This window comes from Musa acuminata, chromosome BXJ3-4 (assembly GCF_036884655.1).
Source record: "Musa acuminata AAA Group cultivar baxijiao chromosome BXJ3-4, Cavendish_Baxijiao_AAA, whole genome shotgun sequence".
NCBI classification, from domain to species: Eukaryota; Viridiplantae; Streptophyta; class Magnoliopsida; order Zingiberales; family Musaceae; genus Musa; species Musa acuminata.
In genome coordinates, this window is record NC_088352.1 from 3008805 (window position 1) to 3026139 (window position 17335).

The following is a 17335-nucleotide window of genomic DNA, read 5'->3' on the forward strand; positions in this document are numbered from 1 at the left end:
TACATATATGTATATGTGTATATATATATATGTATATGTATATATATATGTATATATATTCTGAATAATTGGATATTCTAAATGTATTATTTGAATGTTTAAATCCTCCATATTTGTCATTCTTGTTAGTGTTGCTAAACATGATTACTAATAAGTTTTCAAAAATTAAAAGATTAATGTTTAAGTGTCATGTCTCAAAAAAAATATTTATATTTTTTTTTTCTAAATGGCATTCGCATTTTCATTTTTCCAAGTGATGTTGTCTATTTCAAATGTTATCAAAACACTATAACTGGTAAATTTTTTATTCTTATTTGGGTGATATATTTCTAAATTATTATAAATATCTATTTGAATCCTAGTATGCTGTATCACATAGTTTATAGTATGTTTTGGTTTAATTTGACTCACTTATAGTATTTTTTAATAATAATAATTTTTTTTTTATTGAGGCACTGAAAATATTATAAGTTATTAAAAAATCTTATAAATAAAATTATATTTTGCTTATTTGGTTGTCGTTTCTCATACACCATTATGATATTAATTTTTTTGGTTTGTAATTGGTTTAGATAAGGTTAGGAGTTTATATGAGTCATTTATAATGTTTTAAAGTAGACTTTACAATATTTTTGTTGTGGTGATCAAATCACTGTAACATACTAATTTTTATTCCTTATTTTTGTGATGTTGTACATAAACTATAATAAATACCTATTTAAATAATTATATGATATTGATTTAATTTGGCAGCTCACTTATAGTGTTTATTTAATAATATTATAATTTTTTGTTGAGATATTGAAAATAATATAAAACTATTTAAGAACATTATAAGTGATATCATATTGTATCTCTTTATTATGACTGCTCATAAATCATTATAATATCAAAAATTTAAACTTGAAGTTAGTTTAGATGAGATTAACAATTAATTTGAATCATATATTATGACCAATGGTCTATATGGTGTTTTATGTCGGGTGAAAATAGAACAATTGGGAGTAATGCAACAGTGTTTTGGATATTATATGAAACAAATGTACCATTGAAAAAAAATAATTAAAATAGGAATATTTTTGAGAATTTTTTTTAAAGAAAATCATCCAATGTATAAAATAAATATTAATTTTAGATTTAGCTTTTAACTTAAATCTACCAAACCATTTTTAACTTAAATTTAGATAAATAAATATAAAAACAATTAATTTACTAGCTGTATATTTCAAATGTTTAATTTTGTTGCTAAACTAAAAATTTGAAGGGCAACTTTATGTACACACACACACATATAAATTATATATATATATATATATATATATATATATATATATATATATATATATATATATATATATATATATATATATATATATATATATATATATATATCTGTGCGTGTGTTTGTTTTGGGTCGAGCACATCACGGTCGCAAACCGAACCACGACTCCGCGACCGCTTCCATTTGGTGCTTTAGTCTCCAACACCTCTTTTTTTTGCCCCCTCAGACCGCTATTTATCTGAGGCGATTTCCTCGCGAGCGACGCCTCCTTCGATTTCTTCCTCTCGTTGTTGCCTGCTTTTGGGGATCCCGGCGACGCTCTATTCGCGGTCGAATTGCTTGGCTTGTTTCCGTCTTCCTTGATTCCTTGATCGATCGGCGGATTGTTGCGCCGGCGATGTCGGATAAGTTCTCGCCGGCGCTGCGGCTCGCGGATCTCAACGATTTCATAGCGCCGTCACAGGACTGCATCGTCTCGCTCAAAGCCGTGAAGTCCAAGCACGGCAAAGCAGAGGTACGGGTTCCGTCTTGGGGTTTTGCAGATTATCGAACGCATTCGTTGCTTTTGTTGCGTACCTTATATCCTGGTTGTGTGCCCTATTCTTTCCTTTCCTAGCTTGTATTGATTCGCCATATCGAAGATGAGTAGTGATTGCAACTCTTACCTTCTTTTTTTTCTCGTAGTTCCTTAAATTCTTCTTTATATACATTCTGTGAGCAGCTATTTAATTGTATTTGGGATATGGTGAACGAAATTTGTACCCCGAAATGCCTTATGTAAGCATGCTGATCCGATGCCCTTTGCTTGTAATGACAAATGAGCACCTTTTGGAGAGGGTTTATTTCGAAGAGCATGCAAGCCAGGATTGGTAGAAAGGAAAGGATCTTTTAGTGGTTTTCTAACTGTGGCTTAACTGTGTCATTTACAAAATTAGGTACCTATTTCTAGAAGCTTTAAGTAATATATATTCTGTACTTGGTAGAAAAAAGGATTAGGAGTAGTGTCATAGGTCCAGTAGGAGATGTTAGGCTGTACATCCATCGGAAAGAAATGTCTCATGAGGCTAGGTTTAAGTTAGTGTATTTGGTGTAAAGACTATTTGAATAGAGGTGGATGTATGCTCCATAAAATGAAAAATCTAATACAAGACAAATTCCATTTAGGTTCTAGTAAAAGCTATCTACCTTAATAATTGTCAAGATTTATTGTCAGGTGAGCTACACCTAATTTTTTTATCATACAACAACCATGATTTGAATTGTCATAGTGGATAAATATAGCCTTTTGTGTTTGTGATGTAATACCTCAAATGCAACCATTTTCACAGAATTTTTTTGGAAAAAACTGCTTGAATGTGGATGACCAACTGCTTAGCTAATCAATTGTATTATTGGCTTCTGTAATTTTGTTTACATCTTATTATTTGCAGAGCCAGGAGAAAGCAAGATATATTAGTCAACCATCACAAACTGAAGCTGTTAAAGTTTCACTTAAGGACTGTTTGGCATGCAGGTACTTGCTATTATTTTAAATACATTATCAGTATCTTTCACATTATGTATTGCAGAAAAAAGTGCAACCTGTGAAGTAAAATACATCCTTTTGTTATATAACATTTTTTTTTTTAATTCCTTTAGATCAGTCTGAAAATTTTCTGCAGTGTTTCTGCCTTTTCAAATAATTCGATCGAGAACAATAAAAAATAAAAAAAGTGAACGATACTGACCATGTCTCATGTTATATGATCTAGTTTCTCGAGGTAGACTAGTAGTTGATAACATTGGAAAAAGTTAAAACAACTAAGGATAACTAATGGAAAATCTATGTTACTGTGGGATTATGTTTGGGATTCTCAAAGTAAGCAACTAATATGCTTGTTCTACGATAGAGAAGGATAAGAAACTAAAACAAAGAGTTCATTGTAGCTATAGATAGCCAAAAGAGAGTCATATAGGCTGAAGCATGTACAACATCTTGTATGAGCCTTTTTGTTGAAGTGAGGGTCTGATAGGATATCACATGAGCAGCACAAACTTATAGATATATTTGATGAATTGGTCAAGAAAGTAATGCAAGGATGTACTATGCTGAAGATACTAGTTATTTTAAACAATTCATATGATTTCTCATTTCTTGTAGAAGAACATTTTGGATCTGGTTTTGGTAATTATTATTACTGTTTTTGCTACATTCTTTATCTTTACTGTGTTTCTCTGTTATTGATTATTGTTGTTGCTATCAAAGTATCAATAAATATCATTTAAGCCGAGAAGTTTACTGCAAATTCAATTCATGGTGATTACTAATGGTATTAATAATTTTCATTCTCCTCATTATGGTGCAATTTTTTTTTTCTTTAGAGTCTGTTTTGAATATATGTGGAATATACCTACAATTAATAATACCAAGTACTAGTGAAAAGTTGTAAACTTGACTTGCTTATTGGCTGTAGTTTATTTAGTTGTAATTCCTTGTGCTAGAATTTTTTTATGGCTGATTAGAAGTTTCATTTGATTTTCCAGTGGTTGCATAACTTCAGCAGAGACCATTATGCTTGAGAAGCAAAGTCTGGATGAGTTTTTGGCTCACATCAAGTCTGGGGATACTGTTATCATTTCCATCTCTCCCCAATCAAGAGCATCATTAGCTGCTTATTTTGATATCTCTCCGTCCCAGGTTTTTATACTACTTAATTGTCTTTTTTTCCTTCATTGATAGGGTAATCATACTTTGATTACCCTATTTCTTTCTTCTGAGCATCTTAACATATGCTCCAGAAATTCCAAAGAGTCAAACTAGGTAAAAGTGTTGGTGTTAATGAACTCCATATTTTAAGTTTTTAGTTGACCATTTAATTTAAGTTCCTCAGAACTGCTTTTTTAACCATTTAAGTGTTGGGCTTTTGAAAAGGGAATGAATCTCTTATTTGAAGAAGATATTCTTGAATGTTCTGATTTCCTAGCAAGCTTTACTCTCCTGTTTTGTTTGGTCCTAAACATGATAGATGAGAGAACTCTGCTAATGGAGGAAACCCAACCTCGGCCGAAAAGCTTTATAATGTATTGTTATGTGACATACGGAAAGTACAGTGCATACACCACCAAAGAGCTAAAAGATGAGTTTTAGGAAAAGGATCTTTAGATCTTTAAGATGAATATGTTAAGTAAATAAAGTTTAAAGTTTGTATTGGAAAAACAAATAAAAATGGAAAAAAATGAAAAGAATAAAAAACAAACTTTATTTGGTCTTTGGAGTCAACTTCCATTTCTTAAATCCTTGCTCAACATGAAAAACAATTCTTTTCCAGCAGTCACATTGTATATGATTTACTTCAAGTGTTAATTTATGCTATCTTGATCATTTTCCATTTAACATTGCAATGAACACATGTACTACTTTATGTCGTCTCAGGTTCTCAGGAAACTAACCACATTCTTTAAATCTTTGCGAGTCAAAGCTGTTTATGATACTAGTTGTAGTCGAGATTTGTCACTCATTGAGTCATGTAATGAGTTTATATCACGGTACCAGCAACAATGTGGAGAAAATCTCCCCATTCTTTCTTCTGCATGTCCAGGTAAATTCTTCATTAACAATAGTTGTTTTAAATAATCATAATCTTAATGCTTGTATGATGTATCATGGTGGCATATTTCTTTATTTCATTGTTTGTGCTATTCTTCAAGGCCATGTGTTTGGTTTGTTTTTCATTTAAAATTCATGCAGGACCTAAATCCAAAAATCACAGGAGTGTACTATGTTATAAATCTTTAAACTAAAATCTAAAAGACAAGTATAGATTTTGTGAACTGTCTTGAGTGTAATCTGAGTTATTTTTGCAGCTGAGAATAGGATCAGTAATCTGTGGACAGTAAGCTAACTTTGACTCTAATAGCTCAAAGCATGGTTCGCTTTATTGATATGTAATGGTATGTCGACCAACCATCGATACGATACATATCGATCCATACCATTGTCTTGTTACACGGTATGGTGAGATGCACTAATAAATTGGTATGTACTGCCCATACTGAGCGGTATGCCCTGGTATGGCAAATCTTAGTTCAAAGTACAGATTGTTGGTGCCAGTTCCCACACCTGATTTTCTACTTCCTCAGTCAGCTACAACATAAACCCTAGGCAGGTGAAAGAACTTGAGGGTTGAACCAATCATTTAAGTTATAAAGGATTTTTATAATATTTATTTCGGGTCTGAGTTTTATCCTTTGCAGGCCAATGCAATCCTAAAAATTCAAAAGCCCAACAGTGTCAAGGCCCTCAGTGTTGGGTCTTGGTAGCAAGCAATGCTCAAAATACTTGATTGGAAGAAAAAAAAATTACCTTCAAAAAGCAAGAGGTAAAATGAGTAAGAATTGTTAAGGTGTATTCCTGATGTCAAAAGCCTTCCAGGCACATTGGAACAATATAGATGCAGAAGTTAACTCCTTTTTCTCGGCATGTATTACTTTTTTCGATCACCAATCCTGCATTATTGCACACACCTTAATGATTATTATTATTATTAGTAACTATTAGATTCCTAACTAATCCAATAGCTTTACTGCACTGCCTATATCTCATAGATGTATGACATATTTTTCTTTGGTACAGAGTCTACTAATTTTTTACGTGTTTTACCTCGAGTTGTTGCTGCTTTCTGAGTTTGTCATTTATAAGCTTTGTTCAGTCAGCGATCTTTGAATTTGTTGTAGTAATGTCTGCTTTCTATATATATTCGTAAATAGTTGCATTTGCAACCATAGGCATTGCAATTTAAAGCCAGTTGTGCTCACTGATATTGCATCGTTATTGCTGAGGCCACTATTTTGATGTTTATAACATGTATGTTAAATGATCATTTTTATGTACAGGTTGGATTTGCTATGCTGAAAAAACACTTGGATCATACATCTTACCATATATTTCATCTGTGAAGAGTCCCCAACAAACTATTGGAGCTATTATCAAGCATCACATTGTGCAAAAACTGGGTCTTAAGTAAGCTTTTCTTTTATGCACGCATATCAAGCAACATTCTTATGTAGATAATTTCGTCTTGTTGCAAAGATAACTCTTTTCATGTGATATTTCTGGAGGCCTGTTAATTGGAGCAAAATAGATATATTTTGTTGACTATATAGTTTTTGTTCACCTATGGGATTGGTTCCTATATGAGAAAGAAAGTATGGCATCCATGTATCTATTGGTAGTCAGTACATAAAAGGAGCAAAATAACGTCTTTACTATCAAAAGACACATATAGTGGTGTTCTTCCTTCTCCACCTGTGTTTTTTGTTCTCTTCATGACTGGCCAACAATGTGTCATCATATTATGATAAAGTTCAAATTTATGCAATTTCTGCTACATCTTTCTGATACATAAAACCATGTCGGTTCTTCATCTTTCTAAAGAACTTGTGTTGCTCTTTATCTGAGTAATTATATCCATGAGTGGCTTTTGCGGAAGCTTGTTAGGACCTTCCAATTTCGATCCTGTGGTTTAATTGACAATGACAACATCATCAACAACAAGAAGCCATAATGTCCCGACAATTAATTTGCTGAACTTGTGAAGATTGACTAACCAACTTTGTTTATGCTATTCATGCTACAGTAAACAAGTTTTCATTGTGCTTTGCAAACATACTATCTAACCAATTATGCATGTCCAGTAGGCCAGACAATGTCTATCATGTCACTGTGATGCCTTGTTATGACAAAAAGCTTGAAGCTGCGAGGGATGAATTTTCCGTTTCAGTAGATGAGGGAGAAAATGGGCATGCCAACTCGGTTATGAAGATACCAGAGGTAGATTCAGTTTTGACATCTGGAGAAGTTTTAGACTTGATACAGGTTTGGGATACTTCATACATCATCCTGTCAGTATCTATTTTCTGAATCATATTAGTCATTGAAAATTCTCGTAACTTTTTGACTTTCTGATGCAGTCAAAGTCTGTTGATTTCAAGGCTTTGAAAGAAGCTCCTCTAGATAGCATGTAAGGCTCTTATGCTTTTAATCTTCTTGATGTCCTGCTTAAATATGATAATAGTATGCATGTGTATTTCTGCATGCTCACTCGTGGATTTAACCTTTACTTTTTATGTGGCTCTTTGAGGAATGAATGGCCCTGCTTTTACAGACATGTTATCACCAGTAAAAAGATTATTTTAGAATATCTAGTGTTTCTTTTAATGTAGTTAGCAGATAAATTGTACTTTTGGCATGTCCGTAAAATTGCTTCTTTCCTCTTTGGTAAATATATGAATGATTATCATTTAGTGTCAGCTATAATGATACTGAAATTGTTCTACAATCATCATCTTTATCAGGTTGACCAATGTTGACGATGGAGGGCATCTTTATGGGGTCTCAGGTGGTTCTGGAGGATTCGCAGAAACAGTTTTTCGCCATGCTGCTAAAAAACTTTTTGGGGTAGAAATTCAAGGACCACTTGAATTTAGAAATATCCGCAATTCAGATTTTCGGGAAGTGGCACTAGAAGTATGTTTCAAATTCAAAACTCTTACTCCTTAAATATTTTGATTCTCTAAAATGTTTCAAATTCAAAACTCTTACTCCTTAAAATCCTGTTTGTCATTTTGCAGGTGGATGGTAAAACAGTTTTGAAATTTGCACAGTGTTATGGATTCCGAAATCTGCAGAACATTGTAAGGAAGATTAAAATTGGGAGGTGTGATTATCATTTTGTAGAAGTTATGGCGTGTCCATCAGGTATGCTATATTTGCTATCATCTGCAATGCATTGCTCAAGTAGAAGTCTGACCGACACAGCTTAACCATGTTTGATTTCTCATCATCAGGCTGCTTGAATGGCGGTGGTCAAATAAAACCAAAGAACAGTCAATCTTCAAAAGATCTTATTCAACTATTAGAAACTTTGTATATGCAAGATGTAAGTTCCCCTGTGCAGGACACGGTCCCTCATCTGCAAAAGATATATTTACATTCTCGTAATTTGGTTGAGGTGTTTTCTTTCATCTATGACATGGTACCTCATCCACTTACAGGTAGAAGTTGCAGACCCATTTGATAATCCAATTGTGAAGAGATTGTATGATGAGTGGCTTGGACAACCTGGTTCAGAGAAGGCAAGGAAGTATTTGCACACTGAATACCATCCGTTGGTGAAAAGTACTGCTTCTCAGCTGCAGAATTGGTGACATCTTTCTTGATTCCTTTTTAGGTTTCGGATTTTTACTGTGCTAGTGGGCTGCCATATGGTGATGCAATAAATAGATATGTTCTTACTAACATAACCTCTCCTCTTCCAAATACGTACACACCTTTTCTAGGGTGTCATTCCTCAAAAGAGTGTAAATTCTTTGGTAGTGTAGTTGGTTTCCTTGTGTAAGATACGCTTCAAAAGTTGTAAATTAGAAGCGTATTGTAATGATTTTTGGATCCTGTGTTGCTGCAATGTGTCTACATTTATTACCAGTTGCTTCCCATAGGATACTTGTTACTTCCTAATTCTGTAATCAGGTTAATCATGTACAACTTCATGCACTCTATCTAGCCTTTACATAGCTGGCTTTATGTCTCACCGTGGAATTGGCCATTCGTTATAGAACAGTGTTCATCCTCTGTTATTTGTATATTTAATCTGACGTATTGGTTTTTATTATTTACTTGCTGAATAGAAATATACTGAGATATCCATCTTCTTTTTCATTTGATTATAAAACAGAGTTACCATTTATGAATCTACGTCAGGGGAAACTGTGTTTTATTTGTAAACCTTCAAATGAACAAACTTCAAATATTTGTGCTCTGTCTGGCCGTGATCTGAACCATGGTCTTCCTGATGTCACATCAAAAGCATTTATTGGTTAAACATTAAATTACATATAACAATCGGGCATTTAAGTTTCCTAACTTTATGTTATGCTTAAGCTTTAAATATATATAGTTAATCTCGATCCTAGGAGATCAAATATAGGTAACATTTTTTAATATATTTGAATGTTATTTGGATAAATAAATTATTTATTTGATTTAGATTTATATTCGGTTAAAATCTATTTTAGCATGTAGTTTTGGTCATAGATCTTTTAAGTCCTTATGATTTACTTGTGTGTAAAATAATTTTTTATTTAAAAAAACATAGTTCCTTCCGTTAAATTTGAGTTAACAAACATTAGAGTCTGTTTACCTGGTATGCTGACTCGTAATAAATTATTAATAGAATGACACGTATAATTTAGGATTAAAATTTAAAATTTATTTTAGCCTATATGATTTTGACCATGGACCTTTTTAGCCTTTATGGTCTACTGTGTCTAAAATAACTTCTATATTTTAAAAAACATAGCATATAAGCCCCTCTCGTTAAGTTCGAGTTAATAGACATTAGAGTCTGCTTACGTGGCATACTGACTCATAATAAATAATTAATATAACGAGGGATCAAGAGACTATTGCATGTCTAGCGTCAAATAGGTTAACGCACATCCACCTGAAGCAAGACCAAAAGCTCTTGAGCTTGTTAGCACAAGAGAGGTTGCGTGCATATAACGCCCTTTAGGTAGTAACGACTCCGTGTTGTTGTTGATAGTCGCTTTCATAACAACGCTTTCTCTCATTGTTGATAGAGGTCTTAGTTTTTTTAAAAACTTAAATTACATATATCATTATATTAATGGTTTAATGTGAGTTAGCATGCCACGTAAGTAAACTCTAACGTCTATTAATTCAGACTTGACGGGAGAGACTTTTGTGCTAGGTTTTTTAAAATATATAAGTTATTTTAAATACGAATAAATTATAAAAACTTAAGAGGTCTATAACCGATAGGAGCTAAGATGAATTTTAATCTTAAATTACACAATGTCATTATATTAATGGTTTATTATAAATCAACATACCAGATAAGCATACTATATACTATGTTTTTAAAAATATAAGAATTATTTTAGATACGAGTAAACCAACTAAAGAGATCTATAACTAAAATAGATTTTTAACACATTTATATTTAAGTTCAGATACCTATCAAATTTAGATAGATTTGGGATACGTTGTCTCTTAGTAATCTTTATAACTCATTAGTGCTTGGATGTTAACATGATGATCATATAGCATAATAATTCCTTTTTTTTCTCTAGGGAATAAATCTAGTACGGGAAATTGAAAGATACCATCAGCAAACTATGAACAGTAGAAAGAAAATTTTCAAGTACTTATAGTGGCAAGAAAAAAAAAAGAAATATTTTTGTCCATCACAGTCTCATTTATTAATTTTCGTCTGCTTTCAGCTTATCTGAAATAGACTGAGAGCGGAAATCCGTTTCTTGTTTCCACAAACGTGCATAAAATGGAAGCAATTCCCCACCGAGACTGCGCTGCCGCTTCCACCCTTCCATGTAACAAACGAAGCAAACCATCTATTCCTCCCTTTCGCTTCCCTGCTTCTCTCAATCTTTCATGTCCGTCGGCCTCGTTCTCCAATCCACTCACCCAATTCAATCCAGTTGGTATCTCCAAAATCTCATCTTTCTTCTGCACCAATTCTTATCAGATCTTCCAATCCCAGATATTGTTCCAAATGAGAGTTCGAGCCTCAAAGGCTTCGCCTTTGAGCTCCATTCCCAATTCTAATCCCGCCCTGTCCCTGTCTCCTCCGTCGACTTTTCCTCATCCTATTGATTCCTCGGGTCGTTGCGAAGGCCTTGATCTCTTGGTGTTGGCCGCCATGGAAGTCTTTGGAGACGGAGCTTTGGACTCGGGGCGCATTCGGAGCAATGAAGTCGGGAAGGAGGATGGGAGAACGGAGAGAGTCGAGAAGAGGGAGGAGGAGTTGTGTGGTGGAGTCGAGGCTGGTCTCAAGCGGACGAGGAAGCGGAGGCCACTAACAATGCCTTCTAGGTTCCAGGATTCCGTGCTGCAGCCATGGAAGCGGCGCACCCGTGGGCGGCTAAGCGGGGCGGACCGATCGGGCTGAGTATTAAGGTCTGATTTTGATTGCTGCTTCTGCTTCTCTGGTATCAAATTGATCTTTTCTACATACGAAAATTTGTAGAGATCGACAAATATGGATGCCAATGATCTAAATCGTTGTATAAGCTTCATGTTGCTACAGTTATCTTTCAAGAACAAGATTGCTATTGGTTAATGGATTCATATCGTTTCCTTTTGACATTTATATATGTGAATTGGTTCTTTTTCTGTGGTGTTCAATGTTCAATTTCAGGTCGTTGATACGTGGAATGGGGTACTTGTTTTTACATTATTTTGTCTTAGCTCCTGGGTTCCTGTAATCTGCTTGTTTCAGTCAATGTATTGAGATTCCAGTGATCAGTTTCTTATCTTATTTATCTTGTCAGAATTTTGTTCGACTGTAGGATTACTTTGTAATTATTTGCACTTGATTATCACCGTCTTAGAGGTCGTTCTTTTTCTACTTCAGCAATGACGCCGCAAGTGAAATTTGCAAATGAATTTGCTCATTAGTCCTACATTTGATAACTCCATTTATAGCCATAAGTTTCTAACCTAGTTACTACTGCAGTCATTAGTACACATTATTCTAAATTTCATTAACAGTTAAATATATCTCTGCATGGATCTTAATTGATAATTTTAGGCTTTAAATTAAGCACACAAAGTGTGCCAAAAAGTGAGAACATTGATGTATAGATTGCATCTTTATTTAGAGCTTGATACTTTAGCTAGTTTTTCTTTATTTAGAGCTGGATACTTTAGCTCTCAATACCATAATAACTACGTACTACTTGGTATATTGACTTTGCATGTTATTGTTAGTCCTTAATGAATCCATCTTTACACTTCACAAATGTGTTATATTGAATCAGCATAGAGTATCCACGAATATAGACAAATAACATATGTTAGGACCTGCTTATGCGTCCATCATACCTTATGGTAACAAGTGGCTCTAGATTTTTATGATCTGCATATTCTTTCCTCTGGTACTCAGTGTAATAGCCTGTGGGTTTCTTGATTAAGGAAGGTCTGGTAGCTTAATGCTTTGATTTACATTAATGATATAAATTGAACAGAATAAGCAAACTGACCTCATCAATTTATGGCTTGCAAGTCTTGCTCCTCAGCTAATGTTAGAACTTCTCAGATAATAACTCATTCTGGAAGACAATATGGTCCGCTTTTGCTTATTTACTTGTATTTATAAACTTTAATTTACAAACATTAGTAATTGTCACAATTACCATTCATGCTTGTTATGTATAACTCATATTATTATGCACTACAAAACTAGCTTATAAGTTAGAGCAACAGCTTGCCTTTGTCTCATTTTTCCAGTTGAAGTATTTAGAGTAGAACGGATATGATCTGTGAAGAAGTGAGAACTGTGCTGCTGCCCGTTGCAAATGTTCGGAGGAACTTGTACTTCCATCCAAATTGAGCTTTTCTCTACTATTGTAACTTTTTATAGGTTACCTCTAAATACAATACTAATTTTAGCTTCATTTTCTGAATATTAAGGTTGGCAATGAACCAGTCATATTATTGCCTTAGCAAAAAAGTGCTTCTAGTCACTTAGTCATTACCCAAAATAAAGCTTCCTTTCACTTTCTTCATTGCTTGACTGAATTGGAACAAACACAATACACCATTTTGTTTCATAGGCTCAAAAATGAAATAGTGGAGTGATTTATTTGAAATTCACAGATAGAAAAGCAGAATCCAGTCTTTGGTTTTCAAGTTTGTGTTTGTTGGATCCAAGAATAACCTGGTCGTTATGCTTTTGTCTCATTGAGCTTTTCAGTTTGTACTTTTCAAGTAATTGTTCAGGTCAGAGGGGTCACAGGAATAATTTTGTAGCATCATTTAGTTCATTATTTTAATGGTGCATTTTATGTGGACAATTCCTCATCATAGGAGGTTATGCATTGCAAACTGTATGTGATAAGATTGCATTATGATTTATGCTTCTGATTTTTTCAAGCTTATTACAAAGAAGGAAATTGTTTATGATCTGTATCAGACACTGCTGCCTTGGAAACTCTGGAACAGAGTTTTCAACACAGGCAAGTCAGATTCTGAAGAAATTGGCTGAATTGGATTCTACATATGTCTTGATTTGCATAAGGAGCACATAATCCATTTCTTTCCTGTTTCCAAGAAATGCTGCCAATATACATAATGGCGAGTGCTAACTTGGTTGAATCACAAATGATGCTCAAAGTAGGCCTATATAAAGAAGAGCAAAGACTTCGTATTTGTCATTGTTGAACTGAGCCTCATACTTTGCTTTAGGTTGATCTGTTTTCATGGAAAAAATTGTTCTGCACATTGTTTTCACTATTGATTTATGATAAGCTTATTAAACACTGCTGTTAGTTATAGAAGGATTAAAGTATAATCTCTTTTGAAAGCATGTCTGCAGAATGCCGATTAAAAATTTGTTGCAGAATATGGGATTTAGTTCAGCTTGAGAGTTGGCCTATTATGTTGACTAACAAGTCAGCATAACCATGTGTGCCAAGATTGGCTCTTGTCTCAATCCTGTGAAGCTTGACTTGTTTAGCTCTCTTATTGAGACCATTATTCAATATCAGATCATATTAACATTACAGAGAAGTAGGCTATTGTTACAAAGAAGCCTTATTCGGGATGGAGGAAAAAAAAATTGATTAATATAATTTTGGCCGGTTGATGTTTTAATTTCCTTTTAGATTATTTATTTTGTTTGAAAATTTATTATGCAAATAGAAACAAGAACAATTAGGCAATGTTGTGCTGAGATGGTCACATGAGATACACATCCTTGGAATCTCTATCAAGCAACTCGCAGGAGGAGGCAACCTTCCCTTGAATCGGGGGTAATGTTGCTTTGATCCAAATCTTCTTACCCTCATGATGTACAAGTTTCACATGCTGCTGACAATTTCTCCTTGCAGGCAGACTTTGCAACTGCATCAAATGTTTGCTTCTTTTTCTCTGCCTGAAGCATTTCCAGCTGCTACTTGGCATTTTCTATGAATCAATCCACACACAGGATCAGATACAGTAGAAGCTGCTCAGTGCATGGAAACCACTTGCCAGTCCCTGCAGCAGCATAAGCAGCCCCACCATGGAGTTATTCTCTGTTGGATCAGCTCATGGAGCCTAAAACACATTCCAAATGGACTCGTTATCACTTTTTTGTCAGATACATGCAAAAATCTGGATGAGAACAACTCTGAATGAACAAAATGTATTGAGTAATACATTCTCTTTTCAAAATGCTGGAAAGCAGATGTTCAGCTAATCTTTGATTAAATTCCAAGTAGCAGATGCTGCTGAAACAGAAATATATATTGTACCAATGGAACAGCAAACCGGTTGATCAGAGGAAAACAAAATGAAGCCATGCTGAACATTCTATCTATTTAATACAGCATAGCTGAGATGCTCAACATGGAGATAAAAATTAAATTCACTGTTGTTTCAAGTACACAGAACCCACACTTGATGCAAACAACTCACAGGTTTGTGCAAAATGACTCCATCGTTCCAGTTAGTCTCTTCTGCAGAGGTCAGCACTACAGGAAGTCCCAAAATGAGCCTGATTCAAACAGCTAACAGAGTCTCAATGATAGTTCTCATGGATGCTTCTTATAACCCAAGTATCTGTAGCTAATACTATGCCATGATCTGCTTTTCTTGAACACAGGACTATTCACAGGATAAGCTGCTTGCAGAGAGTACTGATGGAAAGAAACGTTTCCACTGGATGCTAATGAAACCTCGACCGACCTCTATGTGTGGGCAGACTGAGTCGCTAATTTGGCGTGGTTGTGCTCCCCTTCATAAGTCACCATCAACATTGTCGGGTCTTCAACACACCTCTCGACATGCTTTCTTGCCGGGCATCCTCGCATGCTGCTGCATTTGTAGTATCCTCTGCTTGATTTCATTCAGGTAAATGTATTTTAGTGCCCAATTATAGCTCAGGTAACACTTCAATCTCATGCTAGAGAAGTAGAGTGCGATTATAGCATGATCTTTGTGTTTGCTTTTAGGACTCGAAGGTGAATTCGAGGCAACAGAAGCTCATTACCAATGCTTTTTGGCATCAGAAACAGTCAGGAGAAGTGAATCAAAATGTGCTAAATGCTTTGCTATGAAATGGAACAGCACAACTAATAGTTCCATGTACTTTCATTACTAAGCTTGCAATATCATTGGATACTTCAATTTATGCATGATCACTACCCTGTAGATTGTACCTATGGCGGTGAGATTGAATGGAAATAATCTCGAATTAAGCTGATCAATCTGCAATGTGTCGAGAAAATCCAACAAAAATAGAGGTTTTTTTGTACCTAGGATGTGGAGAACCCTTGATCGGCTTCTGCCCATACTTTCTCCATGAGTAGTCATCAGCAGGGATGTCTGCAAGCTTGTTACTGATAGCAGGAACCTTAATGGTTCTCTTCACTCTCAGCTTCCTAATAAGGAACAATCCAAAGGTTACTTCATCTAAATGTATACTTCTTGCAAAGAAAATAGAAATCGAACCATGTCATCGGATATCCAACCTCTTCTTTGAGCAGTGGCACCTGCCTGTTCTCGCACACTTGCCATTGCCGTCTTCACCGCCTCCGGTGCACCTCCTCCTGTTATGCAGCTGCCAGTTCATCGGATTGGACGACTGCGAGCCGCCGATGAGGTTGAAGGCCTTCCCATCCATGCTTCCGTCCATGCTCAGGGATGACAAGAAGGACCTGGACGACGACACAGTCGCAGCGCAGCTCGAGTTGTCAAACTTGAGGTTCATGCCACTGTTGCTTCTCCCACACATTGCGCTCTGGAGCTTCAGCTGGAACATTTGGCTGCTGTGCTGCTGTTGGAGGAAATGAAGGTGGGTGAGGGTAGGATTGCTGAGGGCAGCTTGAGGAGTGATCCAAGAAGCAGCATCCGTTCTTGGGAGGGTTCGTGAAGGGACGTTGGCAGTGGAGCCAAACTCATTGACTGGCTTCTGTGGTAGGTTTCCTGGGAGGAGTTGGAGTAACAGGGGAGATTGGTCAGCTCTGGATACCGCTGGGCTATCCAAGAAGATGCCGTGATTGAAGTGGAGTTGTTGGGGATCGTGGAGCCTTCTCGGCCTTGCATGACCCACACCATTACTGAGCATGGAAATGACCTTGTTAAACCTGGAAACAGCCTTCCCTGTGTCTGCCATTAGATCTTTGTAAGCTAAAGCTCGGTCTTGGGTCTCAGACAATAAGCTCAAGACTCTGTAGCAGCTCTCCACGGCTGCCCTATTAGCTTCTTCCACTCCCTCCATCTCCACAAGCACTCAAAGAGTGACTCCCCCTAACAATGTCACTTCCGCTCTCTCACCAAAGGTGAAGGGTCAAAAGCAAATGGTTTGATTCACAGCGTGCAGCTTCAACAAAGGAAAAGGACAAGACGGTGAAGAGTCCTCATCTACACGTCCCTAAGAATACAGATTAGAACTTTACAAGGCTCAAAAAACGCAAAGAGCGTCTGAGAAGACGAGTCTCTGAAAATCCAACACAACCAGTCGCCATGGAAGAGGCAAGCTCAGGGGATCCAAAAATTTCGATTTTTGACGATACCGATCAGCTAAAGCTGCTGCTTTTTTGCTTTTGCATCGAGCTTTAGATGATAGTTAAAGACCTCAGGACAGAAATCTACAAGAAACAACGATCTCAGAACACAAAAAGCAAGCGGAAGGCAAAAGAAGTCCTCGAAAGAAGAGTCGAGACGGAGACCCAAGAGATCGATTGCAGAGTTTGAAGCGAGTCTCAGAAAAGATCCGAGGAAGAAATCATGTACTTATATGTCTAATTAATCCTCCTCAAAACGTAGAAGAAACTAAAAATTACATTTCGAGGAGAGGGAAGCATGGCGGACTGGGGGGAGACAAAGAGAGGGAGGGAGGGAAGATCGCCACCGTCCGTCGGTCGATCAAACGGTGAATGGAATGGGCCCACGCGCCTGCTCCACTTGGCTTTCGAACGGTTAAAGTTTGGGGGTCGAGTCATCGGTTGTCGCGTTGCTCTTTAACCATCCTTTCTTTTTTTTACGGTCTGTGA

The 17335-nt window shown here is 35.9% G+C and overlaps 2 protein-coding genes across 3 annotated transcripts; one reads left to right on the plus strand and one right to left on the minus strand.

The window, feature by feature from the left end:
- The first annotated feature begins 1529 nt into the window (after positions 1–1529).
- Positions 1530–8850, plus strand: LOC135635147 (protein NAR1-like). 2 transcript variants are annotated; one of them, XM_065146028.1, is made up of 11 exons: positions 1530–1796; positions 2713–2795; positions 3806–3959; positions 4695–4860; positions 6155–6281; positions 6956–7136; positions 7232–7281; positions 7616–7787; positions 7892–8018; positions 8108–8199; positions 8315–8850. In XM_065146028.1, the coding sequence occupies exons 1-11, from the start codon at positions 1680–1682 to the stop codon at positions 8465–8467; spliced, it is 1422 nt and encodes a 473-aa protein (XP_065002100.1). In that variant the 5' UTR covers positions 1530–1679; the 3' UTR covers positions 8468–8850. The 2 variants fall into 2 exon arrangements, with proteins under 2 accessions (XP_065002100.1, XP_065002101.1); XM_065146029.1 differs by having other exon boundaries at positions 6959–7136.
- Positions 8851–14570: 5720 nt separating this feature from the next.
- On the minus strand, positions 14571–17074 carry LOC135636147 (protein WRKY1-like). Its single transcript, XM_065147746.1, has 3 exons — positions 15812–17074; positions 15596–15721; positions 14571–15173 (listed from the first exon to the last, which is right to left on the minus strand). The coding sequence occupies exons 1-3, from the start codon at positions 16558–16560 to the stop codon at positions 15029–15031; spliced, it is 1020 nt and encodes a 339-aa protein (XP_065003818.1). The 5' UTR covers positions 16561–17074; the 3' UTR covers positions 14571–15028.
- Positions 17075–17335: the final 261 nt, after the last annotated feature.

What these genes read in the sequence shown, in the direction of transcription:
- LOC135635147 (XM_065146028.1), top strand. Translation starts at nt 1,680, where the DNA reads ATGTCGGATAAGTTCTCGCCGGCGCTGCGGCTCGCGGATCTCAACGAT. An exon ending in AAGGACTGTTTGGCATGCAG is followed by an intron (nt 2,796 to 3,805) that starts GTACTTGCTATT and finishes TTGATTTTCCAG; the next exon opens with TGGTTGCATAACTTCAGCAG. An exon ending in TCTTTCTTCTGCATGTCCAG is followed by an intron (nt 4,861 to 6,154) that starts GTAAATTCTTCA and finishes TTTTATGTACAG; the next exon opens with GTTGGATTTGCTATGCTGAA.
- LOC135636147 (XM_065147746.1), bottom strand. Translation starts at nt 16,560, where the DNA reads ATGGAGGGAGTGGAAGAAGCTAATAGGGCAGCCGTGGAGAGCTGCTAC. An exon ending in TGCCACTGCTCAAAGAAGAG is followed by an intron (nt 15,722 to 15,811) that starts GTTGGATATCCG and finishes GTTCCTTATTAG; the next exon opens with GAAGCTGAGAGTGAAGAGAA. An exon ending in AAGGGTTCTCCACATCCTAG is followed by an intron (nt 15,174 to 15,595) that starts GTACAAAAAAAC and finishes GAAATCAAGCAG; the next exon opens with AGGATACTACAAATGCAGCA.